This window comes from Bactrocera tryoni, chromosome 3 (assembly GCF_016617805.1).
Source record: "Bactrocera tryoni isolate S06 chromosome 3, CSIRO_BtryS06_freeze2, whole genome shotgun sequence".
Taxonomy (NCBI): Eukaryota; Metazoa; Arthropoda; class Insecta; order Diptera; family Tephritidae; genus Bactrocera; species Bactrocera tryoni.
The window spans coordinates 848,956-873,041 of NC_052501.1; the positions used below are offsets into that span (position 1 = coordinate 848,956).

General features: G+C 36.9%; 1 protein-coding gene across 1 annotated transcript in view; it reads right to left on the reverse strand.

Annotated features, from left to right (window-relative positions):
- Positions 1 to 503: 503 nt before the first annotated feature.
- The window catches only part of LOC120773010 (lachesin), a 32,247-nt gene continuing 8,664 nt past the window's right edge, over positions 504 to 24,086 (reverse strand). The window contains exon 2 of the mRNA XM_040101932.1: positions 504 to 2,370. Within this exon, the coding sequence (XP_039957866.1) occupies positions 1,829 to 2,370 (542 nt within the window). The 3' untranslated portion in view covers positions 504 to 1,828. The remainder of the gene's footprint in view (positions 2,371 to 24,086) is intronic.

The window sequence follows — 24,086 nt, forward strand, 5'->3', positions numbered from 1 at the left end:
TTATTATTTCAGTACTTTTAGTTCTTGATAGTTTTGCAACCACATTTAAGTGTAATTCTATTATCGCCATCTGATTTCGATGTTAAGAAGTTGTGTACGTTGGGAAAGAGGAGCCTACGAGAAAAAAAACTCATTCAATTCAATTTCCGATTTTATCCTTAATTTTTCCGAATTATAACCGATGGGATTTCTTCAATGTTTTGATGTTTATGGGTTTCCTGGGAAAAATGTACACTCAAATGCACCCAAAGAGGGTTGAGGTGTTCAGTAATAATAAAATATTTCAGCTGATCAAATGAGTGAGTATGAGTGTCATTAAAACGTCTCACAACGATTCGACGTATTTGTTGAAACCAAATGGTTTGCTAGAAGAAGGCTTGTATTTATTTTCCAAAAGTAACATTCGACTTCCTCTCCTCTTCAATAAATATGGTCAGGTCTGTAGAAAGAAAAGTGAGGCCCGAAAAGTACGCGGAATAGAGCCTATACTCAAATATATAGTATACATTTTTAATTAATTCTGTTTATTCTATTGGTTTGTCACATGTATTATTATTACATTCGTTTATCGTTTATAATTGAATTGTTATACCTTCTAAATGTAAGTTAATTTGTTTACTTTTTATTTACACCCGATATGAAATGGGTCTGTAGTCACATACAAACATAAATGTTATTCACATACAATGTATTTAATATAAAAACTTATTCGTTTTACTTATAAAAAACTTATGATTAACAGAGCGGTAAGATAGAATATATTATATAAAAAATTTACTCAACTTTTCCATATTTTATGTTCTTATAAATTACTTGCTTTAATTAAATTTTATACTTTTTGTTTTCGCATTTAAGAACACATGTTCCATTGACATTATTTTATAATTTTGTCTGTTATATATTAATAGACATTAAGAAATGGATATTTCAAAAAAAATTTGACTTGTGTATGTGTATACATATGTATTTGAATATACTGAATTATGCAACTCAAGTCCGATTGTGATGCTAATTGTAGGAAGGACCATTGAGTGATGTTTTCGACAGCTTTGCAATAACCGAGATGTTTCAAAGTTGTGGACGGGGTTTTGGTGGCGGTCTACCAACATACAACAAAATATTTGTGTACCTTCTTCAAACAAATGCCAATTTTACATACATACACGCGTTGGTTGTATACGCTTTTGTTTTCAGCACGCTCTTTTATGTATGTATGTACATATGTACATAGTTTTATTATAAAGTAAAATGAAATAAAATAAAATTAAACAACAGAGAAATAAATCATTGAGCACTTAACTAAAATGGACGTCTTCTTTATAGAAACCTTACAACAAATGACTTACTTAGATCGACAAAAAAAAACAAAACGAAAAAGTTGCGGAATATTTGAGACGATAATTAAATAAAAGTTAAAAGTAAAGGTTCACTACGATACGACGCGGCCTTAAGACTCCTGGAATGCTTGTAGTAGTTGTTTTTCGCTTCGTTGATAACAGAAACGCGTGTGTTTATTGATCGATTTCGGTTTGGCTTTAAGTCCATTGATGTTGGCTTTTCACTTTTTAAATTTTAATTTAAAATATTACAATATTCGATTTTCTTTTAACTATATGCATGTGTATATATAATGTGTGTATGCTTGTATTTCGATAGTGTTTTATTTGCGGCATAGCCAGCTTGCTACTCGTCTTTCATCGCTTATCGTTTTTTGTTTTTTTTTTTTTTGTAAGCTGCGTCCTGCTCTTCGAACACGCCCACTTGGTATGTACATATGTATGTACATACGTATGTAGGTGTGTATTAAACAAATTCATAGTTGTTGCGTTTATCTTGCAAAGAGCGCCGCTCCGACCATGATCAATAATACAAATGTAGTGGCCGCCAAATGTTCAGCCCCGCCGTAATATGCCTGCCCGCAAGCTGGTGGACACACCGGGATCACCGTTTCGAAGAGATTGACGCGCGCCTCGGCCTGTCCTAGCTTGTTTACGGCCTTGCAAACATAGTCGCCATATTGACGTTTCTCAATGGTGATAACACGCAATGTGGAGTCGGAGTACTCGTCGGCGGTGGCAAAGTGAGAGATGCTGTAGTGCTGGTTGTTAGAGAGTTGAATGTCATCCTTTAGCCAGACAATAGCTGGTGGTGGATAAGCTTCGATGTGACATTCCAAATCCATGTCATATTGGAGAGCTTGTCCCAAACGTGGCCGTGGCACAGTGATGACAGGTGCGAATTCGACTTCTACATTGATGTTGCGACGGTCACCCTTGCTGACGCCGTTGTCGGCAACGCAATAGTAAGTGCCGCGATCCTCCTTCTTCACCGACTTAATCTTCAGTATGTTGCCTACGTATGTTGCGCTATCTGAAATAAACAGATGGAGAATTAAGGATTACTAACTATGAATTCGATTTATTATTCAACCTTATATAAACGAAATGATACAAAATACACTCTACATACATACATATATGTATGTACATATGTACATACACATGTACATATGTAGAGGCAACTTCAAACACTAGTAACTAAATAAAAATTTACCAACTGATATTTGTTTTCTAAGAACCTCACATAATCTCATAAATCGTCCGGGTCGGTATAAAATTGTTTGCTATAATTATACCCTGAACAGGGTATATTAAGTTTGTCACGAAGTTTGTAACACCCAGAAGGAATCGTCGGAGACCCAATAAAGTATATACTTATATAAATGATCAGTATGTCGAGCTGAGTCGATTTAGCCATGTCCGTCTGTCTGTCTGTCCGTCTGTCTGTATATATACGAACTAGTCTCTCTCAGTTTTTAAGATATCTTTTTGAAATTTTACAAACGTCATTTTCTCTTCAAGAAGCTGCTCATTTGTCGGAACGGCCGATATCGGGTCACTATAACATATAGCTGCCATACAAACTGAACGCTCGGAATCAAATGCTTGTATGGAAAACTTTCACATTTGACAAGATATATTCACGAAACTTGATATATGTTATTTTCTAAGGCAACAATATAATCTCCGAAGAAATTTTTCAGATCGGTTAACTATAGCATATAGCTGCCATACAAACTGAACGATCGGAATAAAGTTCTTGTATGGACAACTTTCACATTTGACAAGATATATTCACGAAACTTGATATATGTTATTTTCTAAAGCAACAATGTAATCTCCGAAGAAATTGTTCAGATCGGTTAACTATAGCATATAGCTGCCATACAAACTGAACGATCGGAAACAAGTTCTTGAATGAAAAACTTTCACGTTTGGCAAGATATATTTTCGAAATTTGGTATATGTTATTTTTTAAGGCAGCAATGTAATCTCTAAAAAACTTGTTTAGAACGGATTACTATAGCATATAGCTTCCATACAAACTGAACACATAGTTACTAACAGAAATGCACCTGTGAAGGGTATTTAGCTTCGGTGCAACCGAAGTTAACGTTTTTTCTTGTTTTATCAGATAGTTTGCAACTTTCAGCAACCAACTCGAAAATTAACCTATAAGTTTGGTTAACGTTATTTAACGTTATTTAAACGTTATTTAAAATTAACGTTATTTTTACTCCTATATTTAAGAGTGTAAATGAACTCTGTAAGTCAACTCTCACTACCTGAGTGAAGCTCACGGTAAGGTCAATGACCAGTAATAAAATTCATTTTGCCTCAGTAGTGTCATAATTTATTTGTGGATGCTAGAATTTGAGGCTCAAAGTATTTCAAATTAGGGAGCAATAAGCCGCGGGATATCATATACGCTTACTTTCTATACAAATACCAGAGACCTGCATATATTTGAGTGATGTCAGTATGAAAAAGGTCATCTTGTATCTGAAACCTGTTTACCTGGAGTTGAATATATTCAAATAATAATATGAAATAAGAAGCACACATACAAAATAAGACAAAACAAAAACGAAAAAAAAACTTCAAGTAAATTCTGTCTTTCGGATAACAGTTAAACAAATTCTTATTTCTTAAGATTATGACGCGATGCTTCATAGTTTGAAGAATTGTTCTATATTAAAATTAAACCCGGACTTAACTCTTACTTACAAACTGATGGTTTCAACTGGAATTCCAACAGGAATTCGCTCTTTCACGAGCGATGCCGGAATTGGGTCAAGGGAAGTGTAAAGTGTCTTCTATTTTGTTGATTGGCAATGTTAATGGATTTTTACTGCGACCAGTTCAGCTAGCTGGCAATACCCTCTAAAAGGTAGAGCTCTGCGATCATAACCACTAAAACCGGACAACTACCAATTGACAATTGACAAAGAGAATAGTTGAAATGGATCTGGTGCGAGTGCACAAAAGAATTGTAAATACCTACATATGTACATACATTTGAACACATTGATACACCAATACAGATGCACAATAATAATTGAGTTGTTCACTAAATGGCTGATGGTTGGCATGGAATTGCTGATGCCATTTGAAATTTCCAATTCAGTGACGATTCTAGGGAAATCATAATCGCCCAGAGAGTTGTTGAGATTTGTTGTCGCGTTGATTGTATGGCAGTTGTTTGATGCTCGCACTTCCGGGAGTTGCAACAGAGCGGCTAACAATGCCATCTCACGTTCCTCCCCTCCCATATTTCACCATGATTCATGTCTTAATGAATTACAACAAATATTCGGTCACTTTTATTTGTAGTGTGTAGCGCAAACAGGCCGGCAACTGTGGCGTTAATGACCTTTCGCAAAAGCAGTAACCGTACTCAATGCAACAGTGCGCAAAATAGAACAAAGGGATCATGCATAAAGCAAACGGCAAACGGTGGCAGCAGCAAGCAGCAGTTGATTTAATAAATAAAAACAGTAAACACATTTTTGCAATTCTAATTACCTCACACCCACCCCTTCTCCATGTGGCATTAGCATTACTTCGCGAAAGTGCAGCTGCAACAAAATGTTGCAAATCTGCCATCAGCAGCGCTAGTAAACCACACCTTGCACTTCGCGAATTCAGAACAGTTGCCGAGGATAAATTAGCCAAGCATATGTCTGTAAATGCAAACATGTAATAAATTTGTAAACTACAGTGTAAATAAAGGTAAACGAGAGGGTGCGGTGTGAGGTTTGCGGTTGTACAGATGTAGAAGGCATATGCCTCGGTTATTGTTGTTCTTCGATGACATTAGAACGATTCGCAAATTTAACCTAACTGTACAGCTCCCTCGCTACTCACACATACATACATATGTATGTATGCCTGTAAATTCATATTTTTACATATGTACATATTAGGGTGAATCAAAAAAAATTTTTTTTTTTTCAATTGGTACTCGCAAAAATAGGTTCCTAGACACCTCTAAGAAAGCCTCTCCAAATATGAGTTTTTAATTGTAACGGGAAGGTCCTCCGCCTAACGGTTTTCTATTTTTTCTTATTATCAGATAGAAAAATTTATATCTCGCTTCCAACTACTTGAAAAAATATTTTGTTAATTAGGTTTTGTAGGAAATTGAATGCTCTAAAATATGGTCTCTTATGATTTTTTCGTAAACCCAACCGTTTAAAAGATATTAACGGTTGAAATTTGACTATTTTTGGAAAAATTCTTTTTTTCTTATTAATTTTATAACTCAATGAAAAAAAATTATTATGAATAGATTTTTGGAGAGGCTTACTTAGAGGTGTCTAGGAACCTATTTTTCAGAGTACCAAATGAAAAAAAAAAATTTTTTTTTTGATCCACCCTTATACATATGTATGTATGCATTGATGTTTGACGATGAATATCTCGTAAACGCTTAACTTAATCGAAATATCGCAGTATACCATTTTTATAGAGCAGTAAATTTCCTAGAAAACTATGTGTATCATCATTCATAATAATTTTTTTTCATTGAGTTATAAAATTAATAAGAAAAAAAGAATTTTTCCAAAAATAGTCAAATTTCAACCGTTAATATCTTTTAAACGGTTGGGTTTACGAAAAAATCATAAGAGACCATATTTTAGAGCATTCAATTTCCTACAAAACCTAATTAACAAAATATTTTTTCAAGTAGTTGGAAGCGAGATATAAATTTTTCTATCTGATAATAAGAAAAAATAGAAAACCGTTAGGCGTCTAGGAACCTATTTTTGCGAGTACCAATTGAAAAAAAAAAAAAATTATTTTTGAATCACCCTAGTACATATATTTTGATAAAATGAATGCAAAAATACCCAGTCGGACTAAATGGGACTAAAATGTAAGCTTACATCTTCGGGTGTCACATTTGTTTTAAGTTGCTTCCGAAGTTGTGATAGATTTACAAGGAGTTTTTAAAGTCTAAAGGATGGTAACAATTCGAAAAAAGAATAATTTTGATTTTGCTTTAATCGCGATTTTCGATCCATTTAGTGGTAAATATATACTGGGCTATGACGATCCGTTTTTATAAGTGCCGTATGTGAAATTGAATACTTTGCAATTTCTTCTTGGGGCCAAAAGGGCATCGGAGTAAGTAGTCCTCGTACGCTTTTATGCCCAGATATACTTCCCATGTGCGTGTATGGAATTCGCACACATGCAAAACGATGCAGAAGCGTTGCAAGTGCAACCGAGCGTGTGCACACTACACTAACAATAAATGACAGCTGCAGCAGCAGCCGTCAGGCGTCAGCGTTGACGTAAATGCAATGAATGCACTCTAATGCATCGGTTATGTACTCGAAGTACTCCAGCCGAAGGAAGTCGTAGCCGTGGAAGTTACTCGCCGATTTACATTGGTTAGCCAGCGGCGCTGTTGCGACGTTACAGTGGTTTTGTCTGTGTTAAAATACGTGAAATTATTAATGTTAGTATAGGTCGGCCCGCAATAAGGACATGCGATCTTGGAAACAATTAAGGAGAATCGTTTTTGTATGCATATAGAAAATAATGATAAATTTGAAATGAAGTCCAGTTGTGAACTTCACAATATTCAAACTTAGATTTAATAATTTAAACTAAAAAGGGATTTGCCTATCGGGGGCGGAAAGCCGTAGCAAATTTTTGTAAGTAAACGCTCGCGCTTGAAGAATTCGCGGAGAAGTGTGCGAATCGCGACTGATGTTGCTGACGTTTTATTCCACTGAGACTACTGTTATCTCTGCCAATATTGTTATTGCTATTGATGACGCGACGCCACCGGCATCATTAGAGCGCGCAATTACCACTGAAGCTGAAACAATTGCAAAATGTGCTGCTGAGATCATTGACGTGAGGTTCATATACCCACAAACAATAGCAAAACCTAAATAATATAGGCAGCTGCTGCAATACGTGGACGCATGTGTATTTGCTGCGCTTTGCCTAGTTGACTACGCGCACGCCCCCGTAATCACCAGAGCCACAGCAGCAATCGTTGGTGCGTGCAAAGTGCGTTTATAAGTATGTTGCATGCAGCCTGCAATATGTGTATTCGCCAAAAAGCTGCCACACTCACTTTATTGCGCGCTCGAACCAACAGCTGCATAAACTCCAAATAGGCAGTTGGCCCAGCAGCACAGATTTTGCATTTCGAACAACAAAACGAAATTGAAATCGGGTTTGGAATTTCAAATTTCAAACGCCAAATTACTGAGAAACATGAGTGCTCACAACACAATACATACATATGTATGTATGCACGTAGATCAGAGACTGCAATTGAAAGAGTATCTGGGTATGCACATGCACTTGCTGTGCGTTTGTGGCATTCATTAAACGTTCATTGTTGCTGCTGGTGCTCGTATTAGAGATTTTGTTATGGAGGATGCCATTGGCAGAAGTGCGGCCGCTCGCATTTGAAATTTGATTTTCCAACAATTTTCCCCCCTTCGATATGCGCGTGTATGTATGTATGTTTGTAAGGCATGTGCTTCTGAATTACTGATGCACACATATTTCATTTTAATTTGAACATTTTTAATTTGGAAAATATTCGTGAATGAAAATAACTTCTGCAGCACGCTTGTGGCAACAGAAATGCGAAATGCAGCAGCTTGTTGATGCTTTACGCCGCATTTACCATGCGACAGGAGGGGCGCAGCCGCAGCAGCAGTCTGCCGGCGGACGAAAGTAAATTAAGTATTGACACATAAATCTCCCTCGGCACTGTAAATGAGCAACACTGAAGGGCTCGTTGCGCGCCGCTCGTCCATGATTTCGCGCCACATTTGACAGTTGCATTATGCATGCGGGCGCATTGGACGCCAACAATATGTAATTCCGCCCGAGCGCGGCGTACGTTTTGAGCACAAACACACCTTCGCTTGTCCAATTAAGGCAAAATCATATTTTTCAGCACTGATATTATTGCTATGGCTGCGGTTGTCGTTATCATTGTTGTGGCTACTGTGTACTAAAAGTGAATCATGGAGACGCGTTTGAAGTTGCACACAAATGCACTCATGCATGTTTGTTTACTCTGCAGGGAAATTTACTAGTTATAAACTACTCTACTAAAAAGTCAGACGACCGTCTTTTTCCCATACAAGCATCTGGTTCAGCTTCATATAATTTAATGAAAAACAAGAAAAAACGTTGGCATCGGTTGAACCGAAGCTAGTATACCTTTCACGAACAAACATACAAGAACTTAATTAGTTAATTTATCTCTTCAAATAAAACGTTCTCTATATGCTATATTGGTCCGATTTGAAAAACTTGTCGGGCGATATTCTATGCCAAATTTTGTGGATATACTTATGTATTTCGTCAAATAAAAAATTTTCCATTCAACGACTTTATTTTGTGCATTAGTTCATATGACAACCGTAACCTGTAGCGGTTCAATATCAGCGATTCCAACAAATAACTTTCTTGAGGAGAAAATAACGTGTTCAAAATTTCAGAGCAATATCTCAAAACTGTGGAATTAGTTCACGGATATACAGACGGACACACAGATGAATATGGCTAATTCAACTCAACTCGTCACGTTGATTATTTATATATGTAAGTCGATATTCAGAGTATAAATACCGATTCGGCGATGAAACCATGCTCCTTTTCGGTACCAACTTTTCAAACTAAGTAGTTCGATGTTTTATTACAGATGAGATCTAGAACGCATTGGCGGCACAATAACCATTGTAACTTAATTGGGGGTTTCACATAGTCTCATAAAGTTATAAGTTATAACGATCCGAAAACATAGCGTTCGGAGTTGTATTTGCGTAAACTTATTTTAGTATGCAATGCAACAACAAATTTTTTAAACTAGTATAAAAATTTATGATTTTACGATGCTTTTTGACACGTTGTGAGTGCCCCAAATATTTCAAACATGTGCATCTCTGCCGCTGCAGCCGCTCTGATTTCCCACTCATTAAGTAAAAAGACAGTTCAAAATATGTTGGATTTATTAAATGCCCTTCCACTGTACATAAATCTAAGCATGTTTCTTCACAAATTAATTTTGTGTTTATTGCATAGGTAAAGGAGTTGGATCTTTACACATGCACTTGTTCATATTAATTTTTGTACATACATACATACATATGTATGTACATATGCATATGGCACATAAAAAAACTGATCCTTTTTGACATTTACGTGGTATTCCGATTGATATGATACATTGGTAGAAGAATGGCAGAAGAAATTATACACATGCACCTCATAATACTATGTACATATATACATACATACATATGTATGTATGTATGCCAATTCATACTATATATTATAAAATATTAGTTATAAAACACATTGTATGACTTCTCTTACAACAATTTATGGTAGTGGTAAACAATATTCAGTGTGACGATTAATTACAAAGCCGTAGAAGTGGCTTTATAAGTGAAGCTTACATACATACTCCTACACATACATTTGTATAATTTCAACTTATCACGGAATCAGAGATTCCAACACAAGTGGCAAACATAAAAATGTCAGAATGAGTAAGTAAAATAAAAGCTTCATACCGTTAAACAAAAGTTATAAACAAATGTGGAAATAGCAGTACTACGATGATGAGTCACAATACTTGATCGCAAAGAGCAAATAGAATGAGAAGTAACCAAGTTGCAAACCTCAATTATAATTGACTGTGCATATTATACATATGTATGTATGTATGCACATATATTATATGCACCTACAGCACCTAGAACACTGCACTGAATACTGAGTAGTGTAAAGCAGTAGAAACAGAAACTCTACTACACACATACATACATAGAAATCAACATTCGTACGAGAATAAATTTTCCATCTCGTCTCGACAAGATCGCTCGTTTCCTGTTCGTATTATTACTTCGTTAGAAAAGCTATTGTTAATTCGAGCTTCAATAACATGCATATGTATGTATGTACATATTATTCGATTGGCCATTTAGTGCACTTCAAAACCATACTTTGGATTCACGCAGAGAATTTGAAAAGATTGCATCGAAAATACCCTCTTGCACTGCTTACTGTGTTTTTACTGTAGTGGTAAAGAGAAACAAAAAAGTAAGAAAAATGGGTCAGTGGTGAAAATAAGCTGAGTTTTGAAGGCAAAGTTGGGCTTGAAATCGGTTTGAGCGACAAAATAACTTGTATATGTTTTTGTACACACCTCATAGGTTTGAAAGTTCAGATCATTAGCGTATGATGACTGACTTATTATTGCACTGTTAGAGTGACGGCGATGTACAACCGCTCGCTTGTTCCAGAGGATTTGTATGCTATCCAAATGACGAAACTCCATGGAAAGGTACATACAAATAGTATATGTAAAAATATATGGCGTAAATGCGCTGAGAACAATTGACGATAAAGCCAGAAAAACGCAGGAAAATATGCGTGAGTAGTAAAAAAGAACAGTCCAAGCCAGAAAGAGAACTGAACTTTGAAGTACTGGAGCGTGACTTTGAATGTAATCGGTACAGGTGTCATGTATCTATAGATTTGCAAATACATATGGACATACATATGTATGTATGTACATACTTTGGTATAGTAAGACCATTTCAGAAGACTTACACTATTTCATATGCAATATACTTATAAAGAATTGTTTTATGCCTGAGACATCAATGAGCAAAAGATACATACATACATATGTACATATGCATATTCATAAATACGTGAATATAAAGTATTCTGTCTGAGTAACGATCAATGCGCTAATAAATTTGTTTGCGTTCGTACATACATATGTACAAGTGTATATATTTGTCAGTGAAGTAAAAAAAGATGTGTCCGTGTAAAACTTTCACAAATACAAGCACACAATATACATACATACATATACACATACATATGTAAGTAAAATAACAATTAATTAAGTAGACAACAGTTCCCAACGCTTTCACAGCTCTTAAATACAAATATATTTACATACTAGTGGATCCGGCCACGCGTTGCTGTGGTATACATTTTTTACTATTATTCATATAATAAACTATTCAATCCAGTGAAAATTTCATTTACAAATAAAGACGAAAACATTTTTGTCGGTATAAGAATCCAGGGGAGTGTACTTGAAGTTTAATTTTGAATATGCTCATACAAATAAATGTCATTGGAAATAAAAACGAATTTAAGGCTGTTTACTCAGTTAGGTTAACAGCATATGTCAGTTCTAGTTAAAAAAAGATTCTTTACCGAAAAAAAGAACCTTGGTTAAGTTTACCGGAACTTAACTGGCAAATGACTGCTAACCAAACATTGAGAATATGGCTCTTAAGATTTGCATTTTACTGAAAATTATAAATACTGTTGAACTTTACTAACTCGAATCACCATAATCCACGAAAAAAGTTTGAATTATGGCAGGAAATTTGTATGTAATTTGACTTCTATTGCTAATTCAAGAGTTCGAGTTATGGAGAACTTCGAGTTATAGAAGTTTGAGTTGTGGAAGTTCAACTGTATTATATTTTCTGGGGGATAGTGAATACATGCTGAAGTGAAGTCTCCCATACACTGACGAACCCGCCTTTCTATCCAATTATTAGAGTTGTCCTCTTAATAGAGCGTTCATTTAATACAGCTTTCACTACATTTTTTTATTTTTGAATTGTTTGACACGTAATATTTATATATAAAGATGGCTCGGCCCTGCAGTGCATCATTGAACTAGTCGGAAAAATACCGCTTTACGTCTAGAATTTCTTGGATGAAATCGCACTGGTTAAAAAAAATATAAATATATTTATGCCTTTTCTATAACTATAATTTGGCTATATTTAGAGTTAATATGGAAGTATGTATGTACAGTTATATTTCTACCCCTAATCCGAAAGAGAACCTCTACACAGAAGACAGTCTCAGTCAGCTGGCCTAGTTACACCGGTTCCATCGAAGTTATATTTATACTTGTAGTATATAAGGTTATACAAAGATCTTTATTTTGATTCATCAGTTTTAATGACAGTCTTAAGCTATAGTGATCCGATCTAAACAATTTGTTCGGACATTGTAGCAGTACTTTCTATTATTTGGTGAAGATACCTCGTCAAGCGAAAAAGTTTCCGTACAAGCACTTGATTCTAATTTATTTTCTATGACAGCTACATATATGCTAAACTCCGAATACACGAGTTTTGACAAATGAGCAGCTTCTTGGTGGGAAAAGCCATTGCAAAATTTCAGACCATTCAGATATCTTAAGAACTCATAGACTAGTTCGCGTCTATACAGATGGCTAAAACTTAGGTCTGACGGGTCTCTGACGTTTCCTTTTGGGTGTTACCTACCCTTTTTTGTGGCGAACTTTATATGCCCTGTTCAGGGTATACAAATATACAGAAATGATGTGGGATTTAATGGGCATATTTAACCCTTGTTTGTGAATTAAAGTTCCATCATCATACATACCTAATTCATATGTCCCCAAACACATAAACCGAACACAAATTAACTGTGTTTATGTATTTCGTTAGGAGTAAGTCGAGTTTCGCAGTAAAGAAAAATAGATTCAAATTTATTAAGAAGGTTAAATGGAATTTTTGAAAACTGAGCCAATATCGTGAATATTATATGTATGCCTGTGCATGTGCGTTTCTAAGAGAGCCGTAAGGGAAATTAAAACAGACTATTCTAATTATGAGTTATGATGGTAGGATATTAGAACGTTTGAATTTTACTTATAATTTTATACAACACTTCAACAAAAGCGTCGTAATGACGCATGGGAAATTATTTTAAATCCGCTATGCATCATAGCTTCCTCTTATACATCTTACATTCGGTAATGGAAACACCTTGTTTCTTTGCCGAATAGTCATAACATCGGTGGGGGGATCACTATTTGCAGGCACACTGCTGAAAATGATTGAGCAGAAATCCATTTGAGAAGACAAACAGTTGGACAATGAGTCCATAAAAAGAATTCGATGGAGCAAGGGGAACGCAAAGGGGCGAACAAACAGGTGAACACAAGTGTTGCACCTCTACAAGATAAGACAGGTAAACGCTGGTGAGCACTGTGAGTAGGTATGTATGCTTAGATGAGCTCGCATGTAACCGATCACTGGTTGCAGTGATTCTTATTCTTCGATTTGCTTTCCATTTGTCTTCCAACTTTTTCCAAACCTTTCCTTGTTGGCTGACGCAGACGCAGCATTTCTTGATGCCATCTATGGCGTTACGTTGCATGCTGTGTATGCCAGAATGATTGTGCTTAAATGTGATTTTTTGTCTAAGAGTTGCATTCGCCTGGAAAGAAGCTAGACACGTATTGTCTATATGTCTATGTATGTGTTGTGCCAGTAGGTAAAAATAGATTTGTGTCTATGTGAGTGTTATTGTATACCTGGCCGCCTGTTAACCTGCCACATGCCACATCGGTGCGTTTGCTGCGCACCTTCGGATGCCACTTTACTTGACGCGTTGATGAGCATTTGCTTAATGATAAAAGGATAGACAAAGGTTCAGAGATACCTACACATACATACATAGGTATTATATACGTATGTGTGCCGCCTTAGAGCACTAGATTCTACACCAGCCCGGAATAAATAAAGAACACTTTTTATCAACCGTTCTAGCTGTGAGTAGAAATGAAATATTAAGTAAAACGCAATGTAAAACAGAATGTAGGAAAATTAAGGTGCGGCAAGAAAAGTCGGGGCAAGACACTGACACTGCCTTAAGAAAATGCATTTGCTTTGAAATCAGCATTTTTATCGCTGGATGAGTCCATAGACTGCGGTTGTGCCGTGTTATGGCGGGAAATGTGGCAAGTTACCTGCGCAAATGTTGAAAATAAAAGCGTAGAGATATTCGAAGCAAACACAATAGTGTAAGCTGCCGCATCAGGCGCACCAAGCGCTGCATCTGTACCGGTTGATATCGTAGTTTTTGCTGTGGCTGTTGATTCTCATTTGATGGGCACACCGCCGCTGAAATGCTTGGCTGAATTTCAGTTTTAAGCCGTTGAAATGCTGTTTGGTTTTCGGTGTTCGTTTCGGTTTTTTGGTTTCATTTTCGGTTTGGCTTTTTAGGTGGGGTTAACGAATAATAAATGAGTTTACAATAACGCGCTGCCAGCGGCCCCATTGCTATTATTTTTTTCTCTTTGCTGCTACATCTTTTGTTGTTGTTTACATTTATAATGCCAGCAATAAGAGTCGTAGCGCAGTAGCAAGTCGCCTACGTTTTATATACATATGTATATACGGTTACACCAACATTTCGATAGTTACACTACCTAGACGGCCAATTCAGCGAACGCCATAGAGCATTGACACCAACAAATAACATTAAGTATTTTTTCGTATTGCTTCAAAGTGATAAATGAACTTGCATTTTTCGTAGATTTAATTTTCCGATCGCAGGTGTAGTTTTCATTTACTTGGTGACAGGACATTTCTCGACACACCTTCCAGCGTGTGGTGAAATTATAAATAGTTTTAACGAGGTTGACATTTGTTACATATGTAGATGAGAAGGTTACAGTTAGCGGTGTGTCAGTGTTATAATGTTTGGTATTCTTATCGTGAAGAAAGGGATTAAATACTTAAGCCGAACACAAGCAAACGATATTAATAAGTTACGAATTTACTTATGTTGTCCTACGAGGAGTAGTTTTGAAGAAAATTATAATAAATACACTGAAATGCCATGAATAATTACATTCGGAAGCAATATTAAAAACGCAAACACCAATCAACACCATCAAATCATTTTAAAGTTAAATCACTTATTTCATCCACAACCGAAAGCTAATTGCTGAGATCTCGCTTTCTGACTCCACAAAAGTTATGCAAAAAATGGCCATCACGCAATGCTAAAAAAGTTCGTCACGCAAAGTTTCCCCAATAAGCTGACAACTATTTGTTGCTTAATCTTTGCTACGCCATGCGAATAACCCCACCATTAATTTTAACAACTCTATCTATTGGACGATAGAAGTGCCTCAATGCAACCCTCGAACTAAGCTATCAGCTCTGACAGGGCCAATGTCAATGTCAAAGTTAGTGTTACTGCCGTTCGATGGCGATATCCTACGCCCCAGTCACGACTTGCTCTTAGAGGAAAGAGATTTTTCCAATTTCATTAGGGTGCCATTTTGCGTTAAAATCAAGAAACCGGAAAAACGCTGAATGTAAGTCTTGTTGACATGAACAACTGAAAACAACGGTCTTTACAACAACAACACCCTGTAATTTCCACCAATCAAAAGCGAGCGGAAGGCAGCAACAATTGCCGCATGTCTGCCTGCCAGCCTGTTTGCCGGCTTGCCTGAGCGACAGGAAAGCGTCCAAGCGCGAGCGTGTAAAGAGTAGGGTTGCGTGTGAATGCAAGTGGGATGGCGGCGAAAAAATACCAACCCGTATGTGGCAGCTGAACTTAAATTTTGATGTTTCCGTGCTTGTTTCCTGTTTGCCTGGCGGCCATGTTTAGCTTTCTTTTCAATTTCCTGCAATTTTACTCGCAACTTTTTCACCTTTGCAAATCAAGTCAAACGGCCGAGAATTTTCATAGCAAGGGAACTTATACCCTTCAAATCAAATGATATGCAAGAGAAGTATGGAAGATTAGAGAAATATTTGCAAAGTCTAGAAAGGAAGAACTCTCGCAAAATAACTTAGGAATACAGTGATGGATAGCGAAATTTTAGAAACAGAAATATTCTTTGATTAAAAACTTTACTTTTAGTTAAAGCCGGACTTACAGCGGCAACAAGTTTTTAATAGTTTTAAAGTTCCATTCTTGTGCCGTATGAAACATTACACTGGAAACTTGGTTTAGTTCCAATGCCGAAACAGAGGCTTCTGCCGATTGCTACTTATTTTAAAATTTAACCGATGAGGAATTCGCATAAAGTAATATATGGAAATGCACGAGAGAAATTTGTATCAGAACACTTCGCGGCCGCAATTTGCTCTCGACGCCCTTTCACGGTGCGGGAAGTCACGAACCACTACAGTCGTGCGGGTAGCGGTTTTTAATGATGATTGCGTTGCGTTGCATTTAATTTTGTTGCATGCTACTGGCATTGGATGCAACTTAAACTTCATTGCAGCAAGTAGAAAACGTCGTTGCTTGATGTGGGCTTTTTAACCGAGTGGGTTGAAGACGACGCCAATGTGTGACTCATCATATTTGCAACGCACGCATTCGCTTACATGGATAGGTGCATATGCACGTGCAAAAATACATTATATGTTCGTGCAATATGCCCGAGTAAATACAAACGGAGTTACTAGGCAAACATGTTGGAGCCGACGTTAACTGCCGCAGCCGCAGCATGTTACTCGCGTCATTTCATGTTGTTATTATGATGTCGCTTCGACGCTGTCGGGTGTTCCGCCTAATGATATACTGTTGTTATGGTCGGGTAACACCCCCAAGACAGCCAAGCCCTCATAAAAAGAACCCGTTTTTCTTAGGCCATGGGCGATACCGTGAGTTTAAGCATGCGATTCAAGTACGAGTATACCTGTGGGCTGTGACAGGCCTTACGCGGCTGCCTGGCGCTTCGTCATGCCAAAGGAAGTGTGTGCGACATAATTTTTTCTTACCTCTTCCACATTTGCAAATCCAATTAAAAATTCTCGCAATTCCGCTTTTGGTCTGGGAGATGCTTATGAATGATGGTTTGGCTCTCGGCAGTTGGTGGTTGCCGGTTGCACTTAACGTGATTTTCGACCTGAAAGAATTTTCACTTTTTAGCCTTGCACGTTTCTCTTCTAGAGATGGTAATGCGGTTGGCTGACATACGCATACGGGACACTTTTCATACCTTCGCATACTTTAATTGATTTTTTTTCACTTTTGCTTCTTATGCCTCGCTTCACAGCCACGTCGTTCATGGCGGCAAATTTAGATTTTTTTTACACAAATGTTTTATACATACATACATACATTTATGTGCATATACTACATATAATATGTATTTATATGTATCTATAAATTACATATTGACGGTAATGCACGCATCAGTGTGAATTGTGTGGCAAAACCTGGGCCTTATTTGGCATTTGCATTTTGTTTAAGTGCAACAGCATTTTTGTTGTTGGAAATTGCATACTTGTGCACATTTTTATATTCCCCACCGCCCTCGCCAACGCCGTCACCATCCCCGTCGAGCGTCATTATTATTGTTATACTTATTGTGGCTGTTCTTGCCGTTGCAGCCGCATATCGAGCATATAACAAGCACTTGAGACATGTGAATGCACCCACTTTGATTTTTGTGTGTTTCCAAGTGACGGCGACGATGGTAATGGCAACGATGGTGTCGCCCTAGCGCTGCAATCTGCAGCCACCCACTCGAAGCAATGTGTCGCGCCGCCACATAATGACGCATTGCTTTCAAAAAATTTCTATACACTCTCCTTGGCTTTGGCAATGGCACTGGCAGTGACACTCACGCTCAATTCCGATCCATATTCGCACATAATTGTTCGCATCTACCGATGAGCACACATACATATGTACATAGTCGCGCATATGCCGGTTTAAAAATGCTTTTCATATCTTCTGTTAAGCGATGTTTCCTTCTCTTTCAAATTTCCTTCACTTAATGCCCGTCAATTGCTCTGAATGCCATTGTAAATTAATTAAATGATTTCACTCTTATCCCCGATCTCGACGATTTCGATCACTACCATAACAGTTATGATTTCACTATGAGTGGGTGAAATCATTAAGATATTGATTATGTGACTTTGTCTAAGCCAAAAGTTTCGTAATTTTGAGAAAACAGGCTAATTACCGTTACTGAGTTCTTAATAAGTGTTTTACAATACGAAATTATGAGATAGCGGTAATTAAAAATGCCGAAATTGTACTAAGTACTTGAGAAAGCTTTTACGTCTAAGGTTCAGAGCTCTATATGAATAAGTTCGTTCTACAAAAATATAGTTATGTATACTCGTATAGTATTAGGCACTCCTGGAGCCACTGGAGCGCAGGTATGAGAGTTTCAGTAAATACTCCTGAAATATACTAATATTGGGTAGTCGAAAAAGTCCTTTCGTATTTTGTCAATAGATGTCGTTGCAGTCGTATATCGCCAGTGCTACCAATCACATTGTCATTTAAGAAAAAAAATTAAAATCGAGGAAGTTAATAAAAAGTTACAGCTGTTCAAAAATGAGTGAAAATAATGAAGAAATTCGCTATATTTTGAAATTTTTGCATAAAAAAGGGAAGAATGCCACGCAAGTCACCAAAGAAATTTGTGAAGTTTACAGAGACGATGCTGTATCAGTTCGTGTAGCACAACAACGGTTCGCTCGAAATCGAAACTTTGATTTGCACTGATGAAAGTTTTACACTGATGGAATAATGTCTCTAGCGGAAAAAATGGCAAAAAGTATAAATATAAAAAAATAAGTTGGTTTGTTTGGAAATACGAAAAGACTTTTTCGACTACCCAATATATTCTCAAATGTACAGATAGGAAAGTCCACGCAGCTGTACAAATATAAAAAACCGTTATGAATAATGCGAAGAAATTTCTTTTGGAATTTTATTTTCACACGGGTGCGAAATAAATATCAAATTCAGATTGATATTTAATTTCTAAACACTCTGTATATTATATAGCACATACATACATACATACACATGCATGCATGTGACTGTTCGAAGCGAGAACCTTTACTATACATTGGAAAATTTGTAATGGATCTGAGTTCACAAGAATTGTTACAGGTTTTGATTTTGTTGATCTCTATTATGCAACTGTGGCAAGTAGAGGTTATGTAAGACCCCGCGACGTTCATAGAGGGAACCATTTGCATATGTATGTATGTATGTATATAAAAACAAGATAATAATTCACACGCCGAAAGCCGAATCTCCAATTCAATCGTGTTACCCCTCAAGCTATTTGTTTGCTCAAAATATAGAAAAGTATATAATATGTACTGTATATGGTACATATGAATATGTAGTCATACACAAGTTAGCTAACTACAACAGCAATTAGGCTTAGTGAAACAGCGAACTGCCCGACAGTATCGTAATAAAGATTAAATAACATCCTAAATAAATATTTGCGAAAGCCCTGGCGCAAACATGAAAATAAATTACACCCGTGAACTGCGTGAGGGAAACGACAAAAACACGGTTTTGAGCGAGAGGTGCGTCCCTAGTAAAACGAATTGTAGCGAAACTATAAAGTATTTACCAGTTTCCGAGAGGCGAGGGTTTGTGGAGTTGTGTGAGAAAACAGCTAGAAAGTGGGAAAATGCGAGTAACGAACATACATAAATATGTACATATATATTTGTGGTATGCAAACAAACGGTGATATTGAAAATCACGGGAATTCGAGTAAGAATTGTTATGTCGCAAAGAAATACATTCATAAATAACTAGAAATTAAAAAAGGTGAATGATTGCACAAATAAATAAATAATATAAGCGGCATTTCTATTTTTCAAAGACCCGAATAATTTGTTTCAATATAATTGCCGTGCACGATTCCCAAACTTCCCCTACAAAATTGACTTGTTTGCATTTGAATTTTTTGTTAACAATAGTTATAAACATTGTTACAGAACGCACCACTTTCGTGTTGTTTCGCACAGCACATACATATGTATGTATGTATAAACCGTTGCTTTAATTTCACCGTAAAAGTATGTTTCATCCGTTTGGCTGGGCCTTTTGTTCCTTAGTTGTATGGCATCGCTTATCCGTAAGTATCTGCGTAAAAACACTTCCGCCACCACTACTTATTCGTGTGGCTATTATATTTTCTTCGTACATTGGATATTGCAAGCGACCGTCTCTCAGGTCGGCCGTTCAAGTCATCTTCGCATTTGCACCAGTTAAACCCTAAAAGTACTCAGCGATGAGCACCATTAAGGCGGGTTTTTGTTTATGCCTTAACTTGCCCTACTGTACCGTGGAAACAAGCGCTTCGGCGCATCTACTAAAACTAGCGAAGTATTGAGCAAGTTGGTGCACGGATGCGCAGATTATAATTAGAGCCCTGTGCGGCGGTGGTGCAGCTCGAATGGGCTAGAACCTATGAGCTTACACACATACATATGTATGTATATAAAATATATAAAGAAAAGCTTGATAAACCTGAAATTCAAGCAGTCAACTAGTTAACTACATGTGCTACAATAAGTATGAATATGTAATATATGAGTAGATGCTTTTGTAAGTAGAATGTGTGTGCGCATGTGTGCGCGTGTTCATGTTTTCATGTGACTTCTTAACTGGCTAGACAGCCCATCGTGGCGGCCTAGTCCGGCATACTTACATAGGTACTCTGCCTGTCAATGCCGTTCAACATTGCTGATCCCTCAAACACATGTATGTACATATGTATACATTATTTTTTCCTTTTTCGTGGTATTTATAAAAAGCATAAAATAGTTCAACATTGTTAGATACATAAGTACATACATATGTGTCTTAAGCGCTGCCCATGTTTTCTTTACCTCCGCCAAAGTTAGCGTCTTATGCTTTGTGAGGTGTTATGGATTTTTCCTTAACAGTGTGTATAAAATATAATGATACGTAATATATAATATAACGATGAAAACACTTTTTCCTTAACTTCTCTGTGATAATTGTTGTTCATAACTAAAGAATTGTCTAATCTTCGTTGGACTTCGTGTAGAATGAAAAGTAAATTTCCAGTATCCACACTGCCCCTAAGGTAATTTGTAAACGGTATATCTGATGTGTTTGACGTTTCTTAGAGTAAGAATTGTCAATAAACTTCTACTTAAAATTGAGAATTTCGTCTTGCTTCGCCCAATTTATCGTTAACCAGCGCTGCATATCCAATACAGCAAATGCCCTGTATATCTCACTGAGGCGTTATGCTGCATGCATATTGGCTCGCATCGTTTCTATTGGAATATGCAGTGTTTGTATTGTTTTCATAATTTTTAGATTATTTGATTTCAATGTTTCTGTATAAACAATGCACATCCTCTCCCAAACTACTGTATAGCGGCAAGTTGGATGCTCCCACTGACTCGTTGGTGTACTTTACTGCTGCGTATTGGTTGCAACAGCTTGTATGCCAACCTCGCGTGCGTAGTGAGTTCTGTATGTATGTATACATACATATGTATGTAAGTGCATTGGCCTGCCTTTGAGCCCACAAAAAAGTCGAAAGTTAACGGCTAGACCAGCGAGCGAGTTGATACTCCATACACAACTCGTTTCTCCAGCAATTTTTGCTTCAACATTTTCTTTTATCGTTTGTTTTTACCATTGAGTGCCTCTTCTTTTAGGCGTGCGCCATTGTTGGTAAGTGTGCAGTTAAAGCTCCTTTAGACTCTTCATTTCGTGCACGTTGGTCTGGCTTGTATTTCCCTACATACTAACATACAAACACTCATATGTACATACATGCCACATATGTATGTCATGTAAAGTCGACTACGGTTTGTTGGTTTTGCAAAAGGTTTGCTGTTTAAACGTTTCGCCGTCATATTGCCATCGCAACATGTCAACAAACAAGTTTCAGTTTTCTTTCTACGCGGATTCGCTAGCGATTGCTTTTGATTTTCCTTTTTTGTAAGAAATGCCGGTTTTCGATTCAATTGCAATTTCGTCCGTCTTCACTTGTGTTTTCCTCGCCAAATTGTCACACATCCCCATCCTGGCATGTATCGTAAACAGACCAGCATACACAATCAAATGTCAGTACCGCATTTCTAGCCTCTATTTTTCGAAACTATTTTCGGAATTGAATTGTCATATGATTCCAACACTAGTTAGGAAAGCATAGCTGGACTTAAACTTACTCATACTTGTATGAACAGAGATCTACTAAATCTCGTTGCAATTTCAAGTCATACCATACTCACACACTCACAGTCAATGTCAATAGCGGAAATTCATAATACATAAGCAATCGAGTGTAATTCAATTCGCCGTCATAGAGCAAAATAATAGCACACTTCCAAAAAAGAATGCGCTTTATTTTTAATTCTGGCTCAAGTACCTAATTTTGTATGCATGACTGAGCTTTTGAGTCTTTTGCTCAGAGTAGCGAAGAAACATTTCGATTGAGCTTATAAGTGCATATGCAATAACACAATTTTTACACCCAACAAACATGAAACAACACATGCACACAAATGTATTTGTTGTAATGCATTGCCTATTTGTAAGTGGCTGGCTACTTAACCCTTAGTGGGGTGTTGTTTTCGATTCCAATTATTACAATGAATGATGTCATTTGGCTGTTCATGTATTACAATTTCATTCCCCCGGCTTATAGCGCTCAACCAATTTAATTTTCGAAAACATCTTCAACACTAATTAAGTGATATGGAAATTTGAATGAAGCTGCAACTTGCACGATTAGAGTTTTACAGGCCTTCACTGGAACAAGCGTTCTTTCACAATTGGTGGATGGTCGAGGGTTGCCTTTTATGTTTCGGGATTGTAGAACATAAACAAATATTAATTGTGGAAAATCGTTTAATGTTTTTTAAAATATTCTCCATCAAGATCGCATTTGCGTGCGTTTGAACCAATAGCCACTCAGATTGAGGTATCTCTTAGGCATGCTTTCTGAACCCATCAGCCGCCTAGTCATGTGTGGAAATATGTTATTTATTTTTACGTACGGGGATTTGAGACAATGACTCATTACTACCATATACGCTGGATATCAGTCGATGTATGAAAGCTCGTATTGTCGTGGTGAAGAGTGATCCGTCTTCGGCGGTTGGTTTTCCCGAATTCTTGAAAGGCACCAGCCAAACAAATGGTTGTGCCCTACTCAGGTTTACCGTTTGCGTTGTTGTAATATTATGTATTTACATAATATTTACATAATCGATCTTGACTAATGCCTACAGTTGACTCAGGCTCACGATAGGTTACATGACAATCTTGCAATATCAGTTCGCTCTCACCATCTATAGTTTGCGGAACAACAACTGAATTTAGACAACTTTCACGAAATTTTAATTCACTAACCAGCTATAGTAAGTACTGGTTCTTGATGAAGTTTCTTCGACAAAAGTTTAAATTTTAATTAATCTATGCACTGTTGTTGAGAGTTAATCCACATCGAAAGTTGGAAAACAAATAATTGCCCGAAATTGTTTGCGATTTAATTTCATTTTTTGTTCGAGTTGAATATTTTAAGTTACTGTAAATAACACAAATAGCACAGCCAAAACGACTTTTTTCATTATGCTTTACTTAAAAGACTTCTGCATACTGTTAGGGAATGCTTAGCTTTTAGCGTCATTATACCCTGAACAGGGTATATTAAGTTTGTCACGAAGTTTTTAACACCCAGAAGGAATCGTCGGAGACCCTATAAAGAATACATATATATAAATGATCAGTATGTTGAGCTGAGTCGATTTAGCCATGTCCCTCAGTTTTTAAGATATCGTTTTGAAATTTTGCAAACGTCATTTTCTCTTCAAGAAGCTGCTCATTTGTCGGAACTGCCGATATCGGACTACTATAACATATAGCTACCATACAAACTGAACACGATCGGAATGAAGTTCTTGTGTGGAAAGCTTTCACATTTGACAATGTATCTTCACGAAAGTTGGCACAGGTTATTTTCTAGGGCAACAATGCAATCTCCGAAGAAATTGTTCAGATCGGCTTACTATAGCATATAGCTGCCATACAAACCGAACGATCGGAATCAAGGGCTTATATGGAAAACTTTCGCATTTGACGTGGTATCTTCACGAAATTTGACAT